Below are 22,339 nucleotides of genomic sequence, written 5' to 3' on the forward strand. Positions count from 1 at the left end.
TATCCACTTTATCCAGATGGTTATCGAAGTGCTGCTTCCACATTTCAATCACCTCATGTCCGTCCGTTAAGAGGCTCCCATCTCTGTTTCTACAGATTTCGACTCACGACACGAAGCCGTTGCGGGATACGTTGAGCTTCTGGTAGAACTTCCGTTGTTTTTGGGAACGGCACAGCAGTTGCATTTGCTCGCACTACGGCGGCGTTTCTTCTCCTGGAAGAGGCTGGTGCTGTTTCCGCTTCTGTTTGTAATGTTTCACGTTTTGCCGGATCTTGTTGCAGCATTCCTGCCGACGCTGTACTCGTCATCAAAATCGCTCTGCACTCCTCGCGAACCGTTCGTTCCACGTAACTGATGCTACTCACGGCTGCGTCGTTAATGGCTGCTTTTAATGTACTCCAGCAGTCCTCTTTTTTTTTCTTTCTAAACCATGGAGGGCAAACACATTTCCATGGTCGCCAAAGCCCAGCAGCCCTCTAGATGGGTCAAATCGAGCTCACCCGCGTCTGGCAACGCTGCCTCGAGATTCTGCACGTATGCGTCATCCGGTTGCTTCAGTCTCTCTAGGTTGTATCGTGGCGGCCGACGGTACTGTACATCGCTAATAACGGCAAATTTTGGGCGCAGTTTGACCAACAAGTAGTGGACGGAGTCGATGTTAGCTGCCATACCGTGTTCGATACGATTAATTGAGATCTCGTTCTTTCCAGCAGCCTTATTGTTCATCAGTTCTTCAATTTCCATTTTAACCTCATCTAACGTTGGCAGTTATACAACTAATCCACCGTCACTGATGATCAACCAATGGAATGACGCGCCAACGTCTCCCGAAGTGCTCTCCCCATCTGGCAGTTATCATAGCTTTATTTGTCCGCAGACATGACGGAAGAAGGTGCCGCTTTTCTCCGCACGCCATCGACAGTTTTGTAAAATTTCCGCATATCATTCTGTTGCACACTACCTACTTTGTGCCTTAGTATAGGCATTCTGCATCTCTCGTCCTTGGTCCTAGTACCACTCTTTATTTCAAGCCATCCATTTTTTTTTGTAATGCTCAAATGAATTTATTTTTAAATTAAAGAAGTTTCATGACAATGTGTAAATGTAAGCTGGTTTTAGCGAAAATTGTTCGTCACTCTGTTTTCATATACCTACCTTAGTATGCTAATCGTGTTCAATTTCAATGTTCAGGAACTTGCTGCAGCTGCTAGCAAAGCACAACAAAAGTCTAACCACGTTCCAGAAGCACCTCCAGCCCCGAAAGTCGACATCGACAAGGTGATCCTGGAAGAACAAAACCGAACAAAGGACCTGCTGGTGAAACTGCTCCCGCAGGAAATTGTTACGGCACTGCCACTGGACGCCACCAACTTCCACAGTTGGCTGGAATCGGCGGTCACCTGCATCCGAGAGCAGCAGGAAAGTGTTCGCCTCTCGGCCAGCCAGAACAATGCCGCCACCGCCACCACCACTCCCAGTAATAACAGCACCGAAGCCACGGCGGTGCACCACAACTTCAACAACACTAGTAGGAGTAGTAACAATAGTGCTAACAATAATAGTAGTTTAAATGAACAAAACGATGCCCACGGTGGGAAAACCGACGAGGGCAGTAGCAAAAACGGTGCGCCCGAGCTGGCGGACACTGCCGAGGATCAGCAGGCCCTGACGCTGCGGAACGAGCAGCTGCAGAAATCAGTAGATCAATATAAGTTAATTATAGCTGATACTGTAAGTAAACTACCTACCAAAGCTAAGAAAAGTACCGTACAGTGGACAAAGTCGGATTTGAAATCGCAATTTGTCGGGAAACCGATAGTTAACGAACGTTTCTCGGAATACTAATGAACTTTTGGCATAAAACGGTAGAAAAGATCAATGTTCACAAATATGAAGTGAAATACTAAATAGAGCGAACAGTACATTTTTGAAGAGAATAAATTTCTTAAAAATTCAGATATCATGTAGAAATAACAACCTACTTCTGAGAAAGCAACCTATCTTTGGCAAAAAGCTTTTTATGCCAAAAGTCCATTATGCAAAATAACTATTAGGGGAATCAACGTGTTTTGGACACAGCGTTACGCCAATATATTTTGGACACTTCCATTTGTTTTTGCCGTAAGTGTCCAACAAATATTGGCGCGTTGCTGTGTCCAAAATATGTTGGTTCCCCTATCATGACTTTCAAAAAGTGCGATTTTGATCCCCTTTTCCCTACGGTACCCACCATAGATAAGCCATCATCTTATAACAAATTTTCCATCCCCTCGCAGGAAATGATGCTGAAAAACCTAGAGTCGAAAGTAATCGAACAGGACATCCACTGGAGGTCGGTGGTGCAAGCGAAGGATAAAGAATTGAACCTGCTCAAATCGGCCGGTGCGCTGCAGTAGTACTAGTAGTTCGTAGTAAACAGCAACCATCTTAGTAGTAATGACAACCACAACCGCAACCGCAACAACAACAACAGCAACAGCAGAACCCCGGTGGGTGGTGGTAACCTATCTATCTACCCAGTGCGTGTTTGTGTGTGGATTTTTTTCCAGCCGATGATGCCGCGGCAGGGGAGGCAGTTGAGAGATATTGGTCATCGATGCAGAACTAACGTGAATGCTGTGGTGCTGCACAGCGAGCAGTCTGTGCGTGCATTGGAAAATTCACAGGAAATGGAGGTGAGCTTTATTTGATTTTTTGGAGCATTTCTGTTCTTCTACTCGTGGTTTCAACAAGACAATGAGATTAACAATAGTGTATCGCAAAACTATACAGGAAATATTTTTGACTGGACTACAAGCTATCTTGTTTGAAATTTGTGATTAATGAAGTAATCCGAGTGGAGTTTTCTTTTTCTGCTATTACGATGGCAAGGAATGAGTTCCATAGGCAGGGATGGAAAATGTCATAAAAATGTCATTTTGTTATTTGCTTATTTCTCTGTCCCTGGTAAGAAATGTTTATTGACGACATCATTCATTTTCCATAACGACCATAACTAATCACCATTATCGATTGGTGATGTAAACAGAACGAAATTTACACCGGAAGAGGTGGAAATTGAAAAATGTCACATTTTTTTCGTGAAATTCCATGACATTTCCCATCACTGTTCAGAGGGATATCTTTGCTTTTTCGCTCCGTATCACCTGGCATAAGACACCACATCTCGTGAGTCGGCTGATAATAATTATTATTGATGGTTCAGTTTGGTTCCCACGGTATCAAGTATTAGGTACATAATTACACATGATGTTCCAGATTTGTACGAATGTTAGTTCACAAAAAGAGACTTTTATTAATTTAACTAACTAGATGAACGGATGTGATGATCGACAAAGCAGCATAAGCATTCCCGAAGAAAGATTCGACAGTAATGTTACGTCAGGATCTGGAGAAATATCTACTCAGTAACAAAACTTGCAGTTTCATTTTGCAAACATGTTTGAAATATCATGTTTGAGACATGTAAGGATACATCTCATCTGCTTCTGGAGATTTTAAGGGAGTAACGGTTTTTTTTATCGCCCATTGTTTCGTAACTACAACGAACGAAATTTGGTTCATCTAAAGAAGTGATATCCTTACGAGCAATGTGGGGAATAATGCTATCAAAAACAGTGTTTTAAGGACTTTTAGATTGTAAATCCATACAAACTTAGGGCATTAACTATGCTATAAGATTTTGTTATCCCCGGAAGTTTTTCATCAGTGAGTCTGCCCTCATCGCCCGCCCCAGTCCCCAACGTTTCTACGAAAGGAGGCCAAGAACTTGGGTTACAATATCTGGGTCAACATCTCTGTTCGGTGGGAACCCTTACACCTCGTAGGTATCACCCCAAGGGCTCGTGTGGGCACTCTGACGCGGTCCTGAGCGCAGCTCTTTTTTTATAAAAAGATGAAATCTGCTTTTGCAGATACGCAAGAGGTGGTTCCTCGGGTTATGTGAGGTCGACACTGAAACCTCTTTCTCTCTCTTCGTTACCTTCGCGGTACACCCTTTAGGGATGACTTCGAGAAGGGGGGTGACTTCGGTGGTAAGCGTTACACCTGATACCGCCATAAGTTGTTCATTCTCCCCCGGAGGCTCGGGTCCTGGCTAGAAACCGTGGAAGTAACGGAGTCCCACTTGTCTTCATCCTTTCAACAATGTTCAAGAGTGATATCTCTACCGCATACCTCTGTACTCGACTTTTGCTCCATGAAGCGTGGGTATTCAAAGAGCACATGTACCGCGGTCTCGTCGCAGTCTGCTCACTCCATACATGCGGGGGAGCCTGCGTGTCTGAATCTGTGCAGATACCACCTAAAGCAGCTATGGCCTGACAGCATTTGTGTCAAGTGAAAGTTCACCTCGCTCGTCCACTTAGACACGCTCGATATGAGTCAGTGTGTCCATGTACCTTTGTTGTAGGAATCCCAAACTCTCTGCCATTTCAACATCGACGATGTTCTGGCAATCCGGCTCGTACATGCTGAGTGGGCACACTGACCAAGCTACCTTGATCTTGCCGACTGCAAACGCCTTGTTCGCCTTCCTCTGTGGAGAGCTTGAACGTGGCAATCTACGTGCCAGCCGGACCCTTTCGCAGGCGAATCGATGCACTTGGTACATCTATCTCGCACTGCTGTTTGAGTGCGGCTACGAGCTCTTCTATGTCGACAATCTCATCCAGGTTTTTACACTCCGCCGTTAGGACTATTACCTGCATTTGTTGGTCAAGTACATCTTGAACTAGTGCTTTGTAGAAAGTGCCTTTCTTGGCCGCTTCCTTCTTCAGCACTAGCATCATATAGCGCCCAGCGGTGAGAGACGATTTTCACCTCGCATGACTTTCAGCACCTCGGTGTACGTGTCTGCCTCGGTTTTGAAGACCGCACGTCACTTCTCTCTCGTTTGCGGGCTGGTTTCACAGATGTCACCTTCTTTTTTCCTGCCGTAATCCAAGGGTTCTCCTTTCCTAGGTCCGGTTGGGCTCCATTCTTCCTAAGGTTGGCCTGCTGGGACTTGGTTTCCCTGCCCCTTGCGCTTTTCGTAACCAGCTTGGCAACCAGGTTACTCGCGCTGGTCGCTCCCTTCTTCCTATTTGGCTTTACGCCAACCTCTGCCGGACGCTTCAGCAGGCTTCGACCATGCAGCTCGAGCCGTAGGGCGGTTTAACCTCTCCGCTTCGGCCCCGGCGAGCTGCATGGTTTCGTGCTGCATCGTCGCATTGTCCGCAAAGACGAAGCTATCCGTTTGGGTGAACCGCTCCTCCTTGCTCGCGTCTGCCGCACTTCGTTCATCGACTAGGAGATCATACTCCTTTTTGGCCATGGCCAACGATTTGCGGAGCTTCAGCAGGTCCTGTTTCAGGTCCTTACTGATGTTGTTCCGTCCGCTCTTGTTGCCGATCAGCTCATCCAGCTACCAATTACTAAGCATGACCAGTATACCATAATCTGGAACTTACTGGCATCGTTCCTGATTTGCACTCCTAGCGGGACTGTATCATGTCGCTTATACAGAGTTTGCTTACGGATGTGTGGAATTTCTAAATAGGATCAGCAGAGCCCACTGATGAACTGTTAAGTAATCCGTTTAACAATGTTAAGCAATTCAGGATTTGTACTATGTACTTTTAAGTAATTTATAATCTAAAGCATTCCAAATGCATGGCTGAGCAACCGTAGAAGATGTGATAAGCATCAGAATCCTTATCAACAATCAGCGGAAAGTCGTTTAAAGTACATATCACAGACAAACAGACGTAACACTCTTCAAAACGGCTTGGCACATGCGTTTAACGATCAATTCGAATTTCATTTTGCGCGATCGTTCCACCAGAGGCACTAGTGTTTGATCGCTTTGACGTTTGCCAGTGTACACGTTGCTGAATGATGCAAATGAAAATTACAGGCAATTATTAGTGTAATAGCACAGACAAACAGACGTAAAACCTTGAACGATTTTCATTGAAATCCATCGCCCAGTTCACACTACCACAGACAGACGTTCAAGTTTGACTCAGCAGCTTGTGTAAAAACATGGCCGCCACAAATTGCCAAGTGGCAATCAGCGAACAGATGGCGTTAGCGGCGTTCATATACAATCACTGCCTCACATGTGCGTTGCGACCAACAACTGTCACCACGGTCGTCTTCCAGCCGGATGGCAGCAAAAGACCGCACGTGTTGCACGCTAATAATGTTTCCACATAATTTGTGCAGAGTAAATGACTTTTATTTAATGTCTCAAATCTTTTGCACAAATTAGCGCAGGACTCTTGTAAAATATTTTACACATTACTACTTTTATGTTACATAAATTTGCTTGAATAAAACTGCATTTGGATGAACTTCACTCGCATTGGGAAATCATTGTGAATGTGACGCAAATGTAGGAATGATTTTGACAGTGTTTGTTTTGATTTTATTTTTCGGTGGGTGGTGAATTGGGTGGTAAGTAAGCGGCTGGAAGCACGTGGTTTCTCAAAATGTCAACTGCTCGCGACTACACTGTGGCAATCGGTTGCCTAGGTGTCGCTAGTGAAAATTTACATAAAAAATTTGAATAAATTTGTTCGAGCTAGAACGTCTGTCTGCGACACTACCATCACCTGGTGGAAAAGTTGCACGAATCACTGTGTTGTGCAATATCGTCAACAGAAGGCGCTAGTGTGAAACGTCAAACGCATAGAAAAACGATTCGCGCGTCTCTGGTTGTGAAAGCCACAACTATGAGAATTTAAAATGATCGTTAAAAACGTGGTCGATGGAAATTTCTCAAGTGTTACGTCTGTTTGTCTGTGGTAATAGTGTAGTAGTGTCAAAGCGCTAATAGATATGGGCTGTTTCGGTGTCTTCTACGCGGTCAATCCGTTAATCCTTAGCGTTGATTGCGACGATTGCGTTAACCTGCACACATGCTCGAGGCATGATACGCGAGTTTGCCATCTCATTGTTTACTGGAAGTAGCAAACATCATCAACATAGAGATACTCAGATAGAAGTATCTCTATGTAGTTTCCTCTATGAAATCGAACCCATAAACCCCTTAAAAAGGTATCTCTAGGTAGTTCCCTCTAGGAATCGAACATATGAACCTCTTATAAGTTATGAGGCGAAAGTGCAGACAACTAGGCCGTGGGACGTCTTATTATTAATCGTTTTCGATACTAGTGTACTTTTCACATAATCTTCAATAAGATTGCAAATGTATTAGGGATAGAAACAGCATCTACGCACTGGACAAACGACTACGGTACTCTATCTTAGGAACCTTTAGGAGTTATAATATGTAGCAATATTACAGTTTTCAAAGTTCTACCTGACTTATCTTTCACGTTTTCTATTTCTTTCCCTTCTTTTCAGACCACTGAGGCGAGAGGACTGATACAAAGTTATCCAAAACCATCATATTTTTGACCCGCTGTTGCAGACTACATTTTTTAATTCCTTGCACCTTGTCCTATCATAAAATCCATTCCATAACGCCATCAGTTTCCCTCTCCCTCATAGTTGAGTCTCAGAAACCGCCTTCCATTTCCCGTCCCTGCAATCCACCACAGGCACAGTCATTACCAATTGCTCGATCTACCCCTAAATCTCTAGAGCGCCTCTCCGACCGTTTGCAGCAAAACACAGTGACAAGTATGCGCGCAATCCGAGTGCAAAGCCGTGCACTAAAGAAGCCGGCCTTTAACGTGTGCACGCGGTTGCCACTCGAGGTTGTTCCGACTCAGAATACGTATTACCTGCGCCGCGTTCCATTCCTAGTTGCTCCTACTACAGAGAGACGCGCCAGGCGTTTCCTACAATTAAGCACAGCAAACGAACAATAGAGGTACACAAACCCAAACTCCACTTAGATTTGCTTCTAACCGCGGATCAAGAACCGGGGGGACGAAACCGCGAGTAGGAGAGAAGTAAAGCTGCAATAGGTTAACACTCGTGTATGGGCGAGAAGTGCAACACTTCCAGAGAAAACGTGATGAGAGGCGAGTGGCAGAAGCAAATAATTTTGATTGAGATTGAGAGAAGTAAAGCTGCAATAGGTTAACACTCGTGTATGGGCGAGAAGTGCAACACTTCCAGAGAAAACGTGATGAGAGGCGAGTGGCAGAAGCAAATAATTTTGATTTTTATAGGACCTAATGAAGGGGGTTGAGAGTATGATTCAATAACGGATTCAATTGTATAATATTATACTGAATTGCATTTTTTTTCACAGCGTCGCTAATAAGAAACCTATTGTTGTACGTTATTTTTGTGGGTAACTATTATTTAACAAGTAAGTACAGCTGAAAGTTTTTATTATTGCTTACAATAATTACATTGGAACGACAATTGTGGTTGCTAGTTGAAGAAAATAAAACGCATATTATACTCCTCCAAATCGGAAATGGTATGAACATTTACTGTTGATTTTTAATGATAATAGTTGATTGGGATTTGCACGGTGCTTTGTTTACCGTTTTTGCGGCAATATTTTCGTAACACAATTCAAAATTGTTTTCTACCTGCTTGTTTTTTAAAATAATTTTTAAATATAGGTATGTTCACTTAATTCCAGAGTGTTGTTTAAAGAGTTTGTCGATTAAAAGCAGAGGTTATGTCTGAAACTGACTGCGAAGCCACGCCGTGAACACTAACTAAAGGTGAGAGCGAATTGTTTTTTTTTATGAAACGCGAGTGTGTTGTGGGTTGGCATCTAACACGAAAGAGAGATGGGTTTGTGAAAAAGAAGTGTTCACGGTGTGGCTTCGGAGTCAGTAAGTTTGGCTTTCTATTCCGCAGAATCATTACCTGTTCCGTGGCTTAGTTGGTTAAAGCGCCGGTCTAGCGAATACGAAGTCATGGGTTCGAATCCCACCAGAACGCGATTTTTTTTTCACGAATTTTGTCAATTTGTCAATTTGCAACATTTCATGCTTTCCAGTATGTGACAGTACGTTCGGAACAACATCGAATATGTTTGCTTTTTATTTTTTTTTCTTTCTGTGTATATCACAGGTGTTTTAAGTTTTTATAAGAATACATAGTTTTCAACAATGGTAAAAAAAGCGCAGTGCATTTCGTTCATCATATTCAACTATGGGGCATGTTGCATGCATCTATTTCCTTTGTCAGGAAAACTGTCCCTCGCAATGCTTGGCAAACTTGTGAAAACTATCTGTAATTGCAGATCATTTTTTTTCCAGAAATTTTCTACTGATTATGGAAAAGGCTTAGTGGCAAACGACGGCAAATTTTGACGTCTTTCCAGCAATATGTTAACAATTTTAGGAGATAGAGATCAACAGAACAAAACACAAATTTGTTGAATTGAAAATCAGATTGAATACTCAAACTTAAATTACAATAAAAAAAAAATGAACAAACAAGTTATGAATTTCTGCAATTTAATGCGATATGTAAACACCGACGAACCGACGTGACAGTGGTGATTCAAAAGTGTCCCCCCCAAATTTAACGGTCGACCACCGAAGCGAGCGATCGCTTCTGTCAAATCAGCGCAGACGCGAACCGTTTCCTATATGAACACATGGGGGTTCGGTGTCGAGCTACCAAACCATCGCGGGCCGTTATAGAGGTGGCGATAGTGTTCGCTTATTTTTCATCATGGCGTCGCGGACAACAAATTTGAATTTATTTGTTCTAGCTGTCACGTCGGTTCGTCGGTGATGTAAATCTGCATGTCGCTTATTCTATATCCTCTGATAAAGATACGGGCACTTGCGAGTGCTTGTAAAAAGAAACTAATTCCTAGCGTTCACTCTTCAATTAAACTTCAGGACATAATAGTGCTGGAATTGTTTCTCATTCGAGATGGTGCATCTAACCTCTGAATCTTCAAGCAATCAAAACACAGCGATCGATAGAGCAAAACCACCCCAAGTACTAATTAAATACCGGTAAGCCCCGAACATGCATTCTATACCCTCCCTAAGCTGTAAGACTTCTACTCCAGTTTGAAACAATCAATGCATGTTATTCGGTTACGTAGAAAAAAAATAGACGCGAAGAAACGCAGTCGATTGGTCGGCATTTCCAAGCGCTTCTTATTTATTTTGAAAACAACAAGTATGACTATTAATATTATTATTGAAATCCTGCGAAAAAAAAACATTACCGATGAGAGTTTAATGGAACCAGGAAAACAACCAGTTTCCAAGGTTAGAATTCACCAGAAGTCAATGGGGATTCCGAAAATTATCAAATGCAAACGCAGAGAGTTGCCGAAAAGACACGTGAAATATTATTTTTTTACATGAAGCAAGAAATAGAATTATTAAAATTAAAAAAAAAACTAGCTATACACATATATACTTTAACTTCTAGGAGAAAAAAATCTAAATAACGCGAAGAGAAACGGAACATGCGCAAAAAATGAATAAAACAAACATGTGGAAGTATGAACGCGAGCAGACCTTCAGAACGAATAATTGTTTAAATTGGAACCCGAACGAGATAACGTTGAACAAAATAAAAATTAAAAAAAAAAACAGAATTAAGCTACTCATAAAAAAAGCAAAAGAGACAATGAAAATAGACTCCATTTTTTGGAATATTGATAGTAGACGCGTTCGGAAAAAAAAACCAGTGCGCAGTGGTTCTGAAAACAGCATTAATTAGCGAACAATATGGCTACCAATAGCATGTATTTGTGAATGAAGTTGTTTTTTTTTCATTATTTTTCCGAGAGACAGGTGGCAAATAAGAGAAACGAATACATGAATTCTAACGCATTATTTTCCTGTCTTGGTTTTTTTTTATTCCGAAATAATCCATTTACATATTACGTTAAGCAATGTTCACGATTTTCGATACCCCTCCCCATTGGAAGACGTCCACAAATTACGCAACGCTCTAGGGGGAGGGGGGGGGGAGTAGAGCCGAGCGTTACGGTCCATACAAAAGTTTTGAGATTTTCATACAAAAAAGCGTTACGGTGGGGGAAGGGGGGGTCAAAAAATCTCGATTTTAGCGTTACGTAATAAATGGATGCTGCCTTGTAGGTTTTTATTGTAAGAAACCAAAATTATTGGTGCAGTATATATGAGACGCCAGTGGCGTGCTTTAAGTGCTTTGAGCATATGAACTTGCATATTTTTTTTCTTCTAAACCATAGGGGGAAAAATCTGCTCAACAGACACCCTAACAGGAAGGTTAGGGTAGTGTGGGGTTAAGGCCGTCTTCTACAACACTAGTAAAAGCCAGGACTACTCTCTCCTCGACCCACTAAAACACATTCCTATGGTCGCCAAACCCTACGTCTCTCCGGAACCACCAAGAAGGTATTGCTTCAGAGAGGGGCTAGTGCACATCGCACCCTCAAGGTTAGCTGCGTAGCCTAGCAGCAACGAACATCGATGACTCGCTCTGGAGAGTCCATCACGGTAACATGCTAGCGCTTAACCAGTTTCCCTAGTGGTCCTCACCACTCCCTTTGTCCTCGGAAGGCAGGCAGGGTCAACCCCGCCCGCGCCCAACTGCTTGGCAGACATCAAGAACTGATGCCCACGTGCAACCCGATCTGACCTGCCCGCAAAGGAATGGTATTTCTACCCTTCAGGCCCTATCAGATGCACCCGAAAGTTGCAGACAGCAGGCTCTCACCTACCCCGACCCTTGCCGGGGACCCCTTTCCAACCGCGGGCTCGGATCCAACCCAGTAGACCGACGCCACGACAGCACCGCTACCGGGACTTCCTCTCCGCGGCCACTTAATTGCTGTAAGGGTCGATCTCGACCGCAGGGCACCGGTATGGCCTACGAAGCCGACTTCGAACCCCTGGACCACCTCTTGTACTGCATCTGGACTAGCCATTCTCCGAGTCCACGCGCCACCTCCTCTGTAGCTCCCAGACGATATGGGTGATAGCCGTTGAAACGGCTGGAACGCCTCATCCCTACACATCCTCTAGACCAAATTGTCCGGAGTTGTGTCCTCCCCGCATGTGGCAAGCATGCGGCCACGCATTGTGCGAAAACGCGGGCACACGAACAAAACGTGTTCCGCCGTTTCCTCTAAACCATTGCACACTGGGCATTCGGGGGAATTCGCATGCCCGAAACGGTGTAGATACTGTCGGAAGCAACCATGACCTGTAAGGACCTGTGTCAGGTGGAATGTAACTTCCCCATGGCGCCTATTAATCCAACTATCCACCCTCGGTATCAACCTATGGGTCCACCTTCCTTTGGTGGAACTGTCACACGCGCGCTGCCATTTGACCAAAGAGGCCATCCTGGCAGTCCCGCGTATGCCTCTTGTGTCGCGCATTTCGAAGCACTCCATGTCCTCACTGATAAGAATGCTGATAGGCACCATACCAGTAATGACGCAGAGAGCGTCGTGTGACACGGTACGGTGCGCGCTCGCAACCCTCAGGCACATAAGCCTATAAGTACTTTCCAGCTTCCGTCGGTAGCAGCGCGGTACTTAGCGCGGTGCCCCACGCCGGGCCGCCATACCTAAGTATGGACGTAGCAACACTAGCCAGAAGCTTGCGCTTAATGGCGTACACCGCAGAGCTATTGGACATCATCCGGGACAGTGCCGCAATAGCTGTGGAGGCTCTTTTACAGGCATAACCGACGTGGCTACCGAAGGTAAGCTTATCGTCAATCATCACGCCCAAGTGTTTGACGGAGCGCTTTGACAGGATAGTACACTCTCCTACACTGATCTCCGTCTGCTGCTCCGACTTCCGGTTGTTAACAACCGTCACCTCTGTCTTGTGGTGAGCCAGCTCCAGTTTCCTGGACCGCATCCACGCCTCCACAACTTTGATATCGAGTGGTCGGTAGTCAACTTCACCTCCTCGATCGTTTCACCGTAGACTTCGAGCGTAATGTCGTCGGCAAATCCGACAATCTCCGCTCCCACTGGGTACTCTAACCTCAACACCTCGTCGTACATGACATTCCATAACACCGGACCCAGGATGGAACCTTGCGGGACTCCTGAGGTTATGTGAAAGCAATTTCGACCCACCTCCGTGTCGTAGACTAGTACACGATTCTGAAAGTAACTTCCGAGAATCTTGTACAGGTACTCCGGTATCCCCAGACGCAAGAGCGCATCGGCAATAGCAGACCATCTGGCGCTATTAAACGCATTCCTTACATCCAGAGTCACTACCGCGCAGAAGCGATTTCCCCTCCTCTTAGGCTCGAGTGCTTCCTCGGCGGTTTTTGTAACCGACAAGATAGCGTCTACGGTGGACCTCCCCTTCCGGAAGCCGTACTGGTTGCTCGAAAGACCATTTTCGCCCTCGGTGAACCTCAACATTCTATTGAGGATGATCTTTTCGAGCACCTTCCCCGCCGTGTCAATCAAGCATATTGGTCTATATGCCGACGGGTCTCCGGGTGGTTTCCCCGCCTTTGGCAATAGTACCAGGCTCTGCCTCTTCCAAGCTTCTGGGAAAACTCCCTCGTCCAGGCATTTCTGCATAGACGGATTTCGCGCCAACTCGAACAAATGTTGGCAGCACCCTCTCAGATTACAACGAAACTTTCTTGGTGTGTAGACCTTGCCCAGATAAGCCACTTTGCATACTCATTTTTCTAATTTTTTTCTCGACTGACTTTTGAAAAGGGCTAAAGTTTTTTATGGATTTTTTAAAAATGTTTTTAATCAAAAAATGACTACTCCTACAAAAAAGTGTTGTATGGGTGATTATCACAAAATAAGTTAAATTTTAAGAAAAAAATACTGAAAAAAATCCAAAATGAGCCCTACACTGAAAAAAAATCATTTCTAAAAATTCAAAGTTGATTAAAAAAAACACCATTTTTGATTTTGATGAAATTTTGTCTCAAGACAGGTAATTATGTTCCCTACCAACCGTCCATACATCACAAGATGGGCACTTTTAAGGAAAAAAAGTTTTTCTAACAAAAACTTTTTCTTGTTCGAATGATTTTTTTTTCAGTGTATTTTGTTATCAACAATAAAACCAGTGAAGGCCATAACAATCCCAGAATCCAATGAAACTCAATTTTCTAGGAGATTTTGTGTATATTACAAATGTATTTTCTTAGGAAATGTAATGTTTGATCGCAATATGTATTGAAGTGCACTTTTAAATATACAATTATTTATAATTATGAATTTTTCAAATATATATATATATATATATATATATATATATATATATACAGGGTGTTAGGTTCCAGAGTGCAAACTTTTTAAAGGGTGATAGCGGACCATAAATGGTGAAAAAAATTGTTCTACGCATATGGTCAAATCTCAACCGTTACGTAGTTATTGAACTTCCCATGTTTTTGACTCTTATTGCCTTAACTGGCTATAACTTGAAAATGGTCAAACTTATCGAAGTTTTTTGATCCTTATTCGAACGATTATTGAATTTTCTATCAAATGGCATTTTGAACCGATTGGTTTAGTTAAATAACTAAGTTTTCTTAACCAAATAGCTCAAAAGTAGTGTGTTTTAATTTGTTTTTGTCAATTATCTTTGAAACATGCGTAATAAATTAAAATTCTTTCTGAGGCAAAGTTGTGGCCCCTGTTACACTCCACAATTCGTTCTTTGACACCAAACTTCTAACTCCTAACGTTTTCTTGCAATTTTGATTTAAATGTGCGGCACAATGCGCAAAAAAGTGCTTTCCTTTACAGTTGCAAATTTATGGTTTGAAATGCAATGTTAAAATCGAAATTGCAACAAAACGATAAGAGATAGAAGTTTGATGTCAAAGAACGAATTCTAGAGTGGAACAGAGGCCACAACTTTGCCTCAGAAAGAATTTTAAATTATTACGCATTTTTCAAAGATAATTGACAAAAACAAATTGAAACACACTACTTTTGAGCTATTTGGTTAAGAAAACTTAGTTATTTAACTAAACCAATCGGTTCAAAATGCCATTTGATAGAAAATTCAATAATCGTTCGAATAAGGGTAAAAAAACTTCGACAAGTTTGACCATTTTCAAGTTATAGCCAGTTAAGGCAATAAGAGTCAAAAACATGGGAAGTTCAATAACTACGTAACGGTTGAGATTTGACCATATGCGTAGAACAATTTTTTTCACCATTAATATCCTCTATCATCCTTTAAAAAGTTTGCACTCAGGAACCTAACACCCTGTATATATATATGTGTCTTAGAGCCAATTTCAAACATGTTCTTTTCTATTTTTTTCCGATCATACTAAATATTTTTGGTTCATCTTCTGCGTTTTGAATTATGAATGAATAGTTTTCAGAGAAATCACAAATCGCAAGAATTTCATCATCCTTTAATGTATCTTTTTTATTTCTGAGAAATGATGATTGTTGTTTATGAATAAAGTCGTGTGTTATAAGTTTGTCAATTTTATCAACAAGATACGGAACAAATTCATCAACAGGTTTAATAATCGTTTCTAAATTACAGCGATCAGTATTCAACCACTGCTGAAATATAATCTCTTCTTTGTCATTTGATTCTAATATCAATGTAAGTTCCTCTTCAATGTGTTCATTATAAGCACACTTTTCACAAGCACGGAAAAAGCAATTATCTGTTCTGGTGGAAATATCGCAAAGCATTTTTTGTATTATTTCATCTTGTGACACAATTCTTATACTGTTGAACATTAAATTTACATTTTCATGAATAGTACATATGCATACATTATGTATACCAGTAGAATCAAGTAAAATACAATGCTTTGGTCGCAACTGTGAAAATACTGTGAAGCCAATATTCACAGTTCTGTACATATCTACAAAAATCATATAAGCCTCTTTGAGCGATATCATCAAAAGTCGTTTTTGAACTTGTTTTTTTCCATTTCGAACCTCAGAAACAAAATCATTTGTTCCTGGCATTGGCCTGCTGATATCATTATCATCAAAAAATTCTCTTACTATTCGTTTTGTATCGTCATCAATACCATGCCTCCTTCTTTTTTCGGTGGTACAAAGAATACCCTGTTCATAAACAAGATCCTTCACCTGCCTCGCCATATACATTGGTGCGTTAAACTCTCTTGTGATTTTATTTACCGACCAAGACTTAGGAAGTACAGATAGTATTTTAATCTGTTCGCTTCTGTCAGTTGTAGGGTGATTAAACTTATCCTTTAACTGCATAATTATCTCGTCATACGCCTCCACTTTGCCAACATCCGTTGAATCTATTCCGAAGATATTTTTTCGAACTGCTTTCGTAATCTGCAATGATTTGTTTATGCGATATTCCATACCAATGTGATGTAAAGGGAGGTGAGGTTATCATTTTGTATAACACACAGCAGCTTGCTAGTGTTAGTGCGCTATGTTTGATTTCACATAGCAACCTGTAGCATTTTGACGGCGCGTGACGTAATACAGTCAGTTGTTGTGATTTTTCAAAGCCCGCCCAGATTATTTGATACCCCTACTATCTACTGTTACTATGGGCGATTTACAGGTTGTTGATCAAACAAAAACACAGGCTAAAATTTTCATTGGTACACTGAGGATACTGTTCGTATGTTTTTCATAGTTTACATCTTATGAATCAGTTATTTTTATTATTTTCATCATTTCATAGTTCTCGTATGCTTTTCATACTTTGAAATGCGAAATCCATAAGACTTGTCGTATGAAAAATCTCATAAGAAGCATCGTATGAAAATCATAAGATGTGTTATGAAACATCATTGCTAAAAAACAAACAAAACTTTTATTGGCTTCTAACCACTTCAACTTCCGAAGCGTCGGTGGGCGAATGAGTAAAGCACGCACTCGCCAACCTTGACGTTCCTGGTTCGATTCCAGGTTGCAATTTTTTTTAATTTGTGCAAAACATTTCATAAAAATATGTATGATAGTCATACGACATAGTTTCAGTTTTTATACGTTATCGGTATGATTTTCATACGTGAGTGTTATGAAATTTATACAGTAACAGTATGACAATAGTTGGCGCTTTGAATCCAAAACCATAGTTCGTAACTATGATTTTCGCAAGAAATTCTTGTGGCAAAAAATCATAGTTGATTCGTATGATTTTCGGAGTTGCAGTATCCTCAGTGTGAGTCGATAAGGAGAGCGTCCAACATAGATCTGGTCCTCACAAGTTCCTACCTCATGCTTCCACGGGTCAAACGATGACAAAGACCGCCAGCTAAGAGTTGTGTGCTTAGCTGGTAGTGCAGCCTGGGCACTGTTGTCCTTCTGACTTCAGCTAGATTGAGGAGGTACGATCCGAGCGTCTGTTCACCAAGGAGGTGCGGCTCAAACAGCGTCTGTTCTGGCATCCAGCGGCTGAGTATGAAATGCTGTATTGCGTCAGCTATACCTAAGAAGGCAGCCCCTTCAACGCAATGTAGGCAGCGCGGCCCCGGTAAGGTAGCCTGCTGAAAACCTTCAAACACCCAGAAAAGCAATAGTAGAGTAAACGGATTGATTCAACGGCAACAGACCCGGCAACGAATAAAGTATCCTCAGTGTAGGAAAAGACGTTGAAAATCCTAATTTTAAAACATTTCCTTTCATTTTAGGATTACGAAATGCTGTTAGTGATCAATGATAACGGAATGACGAATACTGGGAGCTGTAATATATTCCATTCTTCACGTTGCCGTTGTGCGATGGATGGTTCCACGGAACGCTGATTTCCGTTGTTCTATAGGCAGAAAATTAATCTCCGGTTTACTAATTAGAAGGTTTATCGGGATTCGTTCAGTACCCAAGGTATTTTGACCTCATTATTTTCTGAAAATGGATCTTAGAATTGTGTAGTGATTTGTCCAGCCAGAAAGTCATTCTGCTTCCTCTGGAAAAGTAACACCAGATTTTCCGTTGAAGCTGTAGGTATATGAGGTGTGTCTGAGCATTTATTCAATAGCTTTTCTAGGTTTTCCCCTCGTATTTTAATGGGATTTTTTTTTAGAATTTAGGAGGGGGGACTGCAGATTGAATTGTGTGCCCTTCAGATTATGAAAGTTATAGTTGCAGTTGCATGAAAGTTGATGCTTTCCGATCCCACTCATCGCTGTGTGTTAGAGCATGTAACACGGCCGTTTGCTATTGAACTTGTATGACGTCACCACTCTTCCCCTCAAAAGTTGTTTACTTATCACTTTTTACTAATACAAGTAAACGACGAGTTCCTCCAGACCTCCTGTATATGACATTGATTCCATACTTCTCATGTTTCTAGATGAGATTGGCGATAAACTCAATGTTTCAGCAATCGTATTAAACTTCTCAATATTATGGGGACCCTGTAGTTGATCTGTTGACGGAATTGACTCCAATGATGGAATAGATGGTACCATATCTGTAAGATAAAAGTTAAGGTTAACAATATAATAATGAATGCAGTGGAAAGTTAATGATAGTTATTTATGCAACGAGTTGCAAAAATGATTTTTTTTCGCACAAGTAGTACATTTATCCAACGAGGCTTGCCGGGTTGGATAAATACGAAGAATACTGAAAAATGTAGTTTTGCAACGAGCTGCAAAATGAGTTATATAAAAGAAGCTAACACGTTGAAGGCTTACTTACCCAGCTCATGTTCGATTTGTTGACCACTCGTTGACGGTTCTGGTTCTGGAACATCATGATGTTGCTGTCCACTAAATGATGGTTGCATAGTTTCGTCGTTTCCATCCGATCGGCGTTTTTTCGTATTCGGGCTTCTGTTGTGACTTATCAATCCACGACATGACTCACATGTCGATTTCATGTGTATATCCCATGGAATGAATTTTATATATCAATCTTAATGACATGCCCCGTAGATTATGACGGTTGCACTTTGGATTGTTTACTTTTGCACTGCACTTGAATTTGTTGAATTTTGATTTATACGATTGATCCATTACTTTTCAGAACTGCCTTTAATAACCAAAGAGAAGTAACACATTGAATGATACCGATTCATTTTCTTGTTTTGTTCATATTTGCTTTAGGTACAACTCTTGATTTGTTTTTTTTTTTTCGATTAGGTAGTTCGAATCTAATAAATAGCCTTACTTAAGCTGCTAGTACACAGGGTCAAATATTTGTCCAAAAAGAAACCAATGCTCAAACATCTTGTTTGACTCGATCGAATTTTCATTAGTGTCAAACTGATGTTGTTTCTTGAGTTCTTTCCTTGTCAAATATTTGACCCTGTGTACTACTGGCCTTAATATTAGGTAAGAACATGGGGTAGAAACGTTTGGGTAGAAATTACAGCAGCACGTATGAAATGCGTGTTCTAATTGTATATTGTTTCGTACTTCTAGAGTGCTGCTGCGTAAATATGGGTGCATTGCATTGTCGCATATGACACAATAAGTTTCATTGCATTTTGAGATTACTAGATAACCTTCACTGGTTTAGTTTGTTTTTAAAAAAAGACACTGAAAAAATAATAATTTGGACATGAGAAAGTTTTTGTTAGAAAAACTTTTTTTCCTTAAAAGTGTCCATACGTTGGTAGGGAACATAATTACCTGTCTTGAGACAAAATTTCATCAAAATCAAAAATGGTGTTTTTTTTTTAAATCAACTTTGAATTTTTAGAAATATTTTTTTTCAGTGTAGGGCTCATTTTGGATTTTTTTCAGTATTTTTTTCTTAAAATTTGACTTATTTTGTGATAATCACCCATACAACACTTTTTTGTAGGAGTGGTCATTTTTGATTAAAACATTTTTTAAAAATCCATAAAAAAAGTTTAGCCCTTTTCAAAAGTCAGTCCAGATAAATTTTGAAGAAACTAAGTATGCAAAGTGGCTTATCTAGTCTTGGTGTACATACCCAGAAAGTTTCATTGTAATCTGAGAGGGTGCTGCCAACTCCGAATACGATTTGGGGCGAAATTCGTCCATAGCAGACCTGAACATCTCGGGAGCCTCTGCAATAGCCAGTCCCAGTCCCCGGCTGTCCTACCAAAGGAGGCCTAGGACTAGGATCATGACGCGGTAAAAGTCCTCCAATGATCCCCTCCAACCATGTACTTGCATATGTAGTCGTGGGTGTGTAAAGACCCCGAGAGGAGCAAGCTCTGCAGAAAATGCGGAGTGGAAGGCCATATCGCCAGGGAGTGGAAATCGGCAACAAAATGCCTGATTTGCACGGCGAACAAGGGTCACACGACGGGCGGGTCTAAATGTCCAGGCACGCGAGAAGATCGAACCAACCGACGATAATGCAGGTTACATAGCTAAATCTGAATCATTGTGAAGCCACACAACAGTTGCTGTGGCAGACAGTCTCGGAGTCAAGTACAGACATCGCCCTACTGTCGGACCCACACCGCACCCTCCTGATAACGGAAACTGTATAACCATAAGGCCAAGCTAGCAGCGATCTGTACAACCGGTCGTTTTTGGGTCTAGGAAATAATTTCCACGTCGCACGAGGGCTTTGCAATAGCGAAGAACAACAAGGTGTACTACTGCAGTTGTTATGCCCCTCCCTGGTGGCCGATAGATCAGTTCTCGTTCATGCCGGATTCGCTATCAAGCATACTATGCTCATCGGTGGAGACTTCAACGCCTGGGCGGTTGAGTGGGGTAGCCGCTTGACTAACGTGAGAGGCTGGGCTCTACTCGAAGCTATGGCTAGACTGAACGAGGATGTTGCGAACGTAGGCGATAATACAACTTACAGTAAATAGGAACGGAGCAGAATCAATCATTGACGTGACCTTCTGGAGCCCAGGTCTAAACCCTATAGGGTCGACGATGGATACAAGCACAGTGACCATTTGGCGATTCGATACACGGTGGAACACGGAGGAAGGCGGCCACATCCGAAGGTCACCGACCGTCATCGGGGATGGCTGACCTCGCGCTTCGATAAGCCGGCATTTGTGGAGCGATTGCTTATGGACGATCTATCCAGCGATGATCTTGTCGGAATCCTTGGGGTGATGCCTACAGAGTAGTCATGACCAAAACGAAGGGCGCATCAGCAACCCCAGAACGCTCCCCCGAGATGCTGCAGAAGATCTTGGGGACGCTGTTCTCGCGCCACGATACAAGACCATGAGCCTTCGCAGCGCCCTCATGACTTTGGTATACGTGTGCGACCCCTTCTCTATTCGGTAACTTTTAGACCAAATCACAAGGCAAAAGTCGTCCATATATCGTTTTTTGATTGCACGCTCTTGAGCTGAGAAAATAGCAAATGAGTGTTCACATCCCTGATACGCCCATCGTGCTCTCTGCGCTCCACGCCTTCTTGTGCCAACCGGATCAGTCACGAACACCAACTTTGCAGGGTCGTTATCCGGCATTTCTGCAACATGCTCTGCCCACCGTATCCTTCCGGCTTTGGCCACCTTCTGGATGCTGGGTTCGCCGTAAAGTGCAGCGAGCTCGTGGTTCATCCTTCTCCGCCGAGGATCCGAGGTAGACGAATTCCTCCACCACCTCGAAGGTATCCCCGTCTATCGTAACATTACTGCCCAGATGGATCCGGTCGTGTTCGGTTCCGCCTACCAGCATATACATTGTTTTTTAGACATTTACCGACCTTTGCTGCTTCGCGTTTCAGGCGGGTGTACAGGTTCCAAATGTTCTGGCGATAATGTCCATGTCGTCCGCAAAACACACAAATTTACCCAATTTTGTAAAAATCGTTCCCCGGCTGTTGAGCCCGGCTCGTCGCATCACACCTTCCAGGGCGATGTTGAAAAGTAGGCATGAGAGTCCATCACTTTGTCGCAGTCCCCGGCGACATTCGAATGTAACTGGATAGTTACCTATATAAAACCCCTAACGCAGTTTTGCACACCGTCCATCATTGCTTTAATCAGTCTAGTCAGCTTCCCAGGAAAGCCGCTTCGTCCGTTATTCTCCGTAGCTCTGTGCGGTCGATACTGTCGTATGCCGCTTTGAAGTCGATGAACAAGTGATGCGTTGGGACCTGGTATTCACGACATTTCCGTTGTCGACCGGCCGTCGATGAAGCCGGCTTGATAACTACCCACGAACTCATTCGTTTTAGGTGACAGACAACGGAAGGTGACCTGGGATAGCACTTTGTAGGCAGCATTCACAATAGTGATCGCTCTGAAGTTCTCACATTCCAAATGGTCGCCTTTCATGTGAATGGGGCAAACTACCTCTTCCTTCCACTCCTCCGGTAGCTGTTTCGGTTTTCCAGATCCTGACTATCAACCGCTACAGACAAGTTGCCAACTTTTCTGATCCCATATTCGTGAGTTCAGCTGCGATATTGACGGTTTCCCCCCTTATCGAACGCGACGATTTGAATCCGTCGCGGATGAAACCGTCGCCAGTCGTCGCAGCCAATCAGCAGGCGGGAGTCTGACGTTTCTCCGATCTCACTAACACAAACAGCAGCAGAGGTGGTGCTTGATTCGTTGCGATTCAGAAATGCCGACTG

At 42.6% G+C, this 22,339-nt stretch overlaps 1 protein-coding gene and 1 long non-coding RNA gene across 4 annotated transcripts in view; one reads left to right on the forward strand and one right to left on the reverse strand.

Annotated features, from left to right (window-relative positions):
* LOC109430450 (ribosome-binding protein 1) overlaps positions 1-10,730 on the forward strand; it is a 40,209-nt gene extending 29,479 nt beyond the window's left edge. For all 3 annotated transcript variants that reach the window (XM_062860862.1, XM_062860864.1, XM_062860863.1), the window contains 3 exons: positions 1,192-1,731; positions 2,277-2,675; positions 7,351-10,730. In XM_062860862.1, coding sequence (XP_062716846.1) covers positions 1,192-1,731; positions 2,277-2,396 — 660 coding nt within the window. In that variant the 3' untranslated portion in view covers positions 2,397-2,675; positions 7,351-10,730. The remainder of the gene's footprint in view (positions 1-1,191; positions 1,732-2,276; positions 2,676-7,350) is intronic.
* The window catches only part of LOC134291631 (uncharacterized), a 256,938-nt gene that overhangs the window by 189,103 nt on the left and 45,496 nt on the right, over positions 1-22,339 (reverse strand). The window lies entirely within an intron of this gene.

The sequence above is a fragment of the Aedes albopictus genome, chromosome 3 (genome assembly GCF_035046485.1).
Source record: "Aedes albopictus strain Foshan chromosome 3, AalbF5, whole genome shotgun sequence".
NCBI classification, from domain to species: Eukaryota; Metazoa; Arthropoda; class Insecta; order Diptera; family Culicidae; genus Aedes; species Aedes albopictus.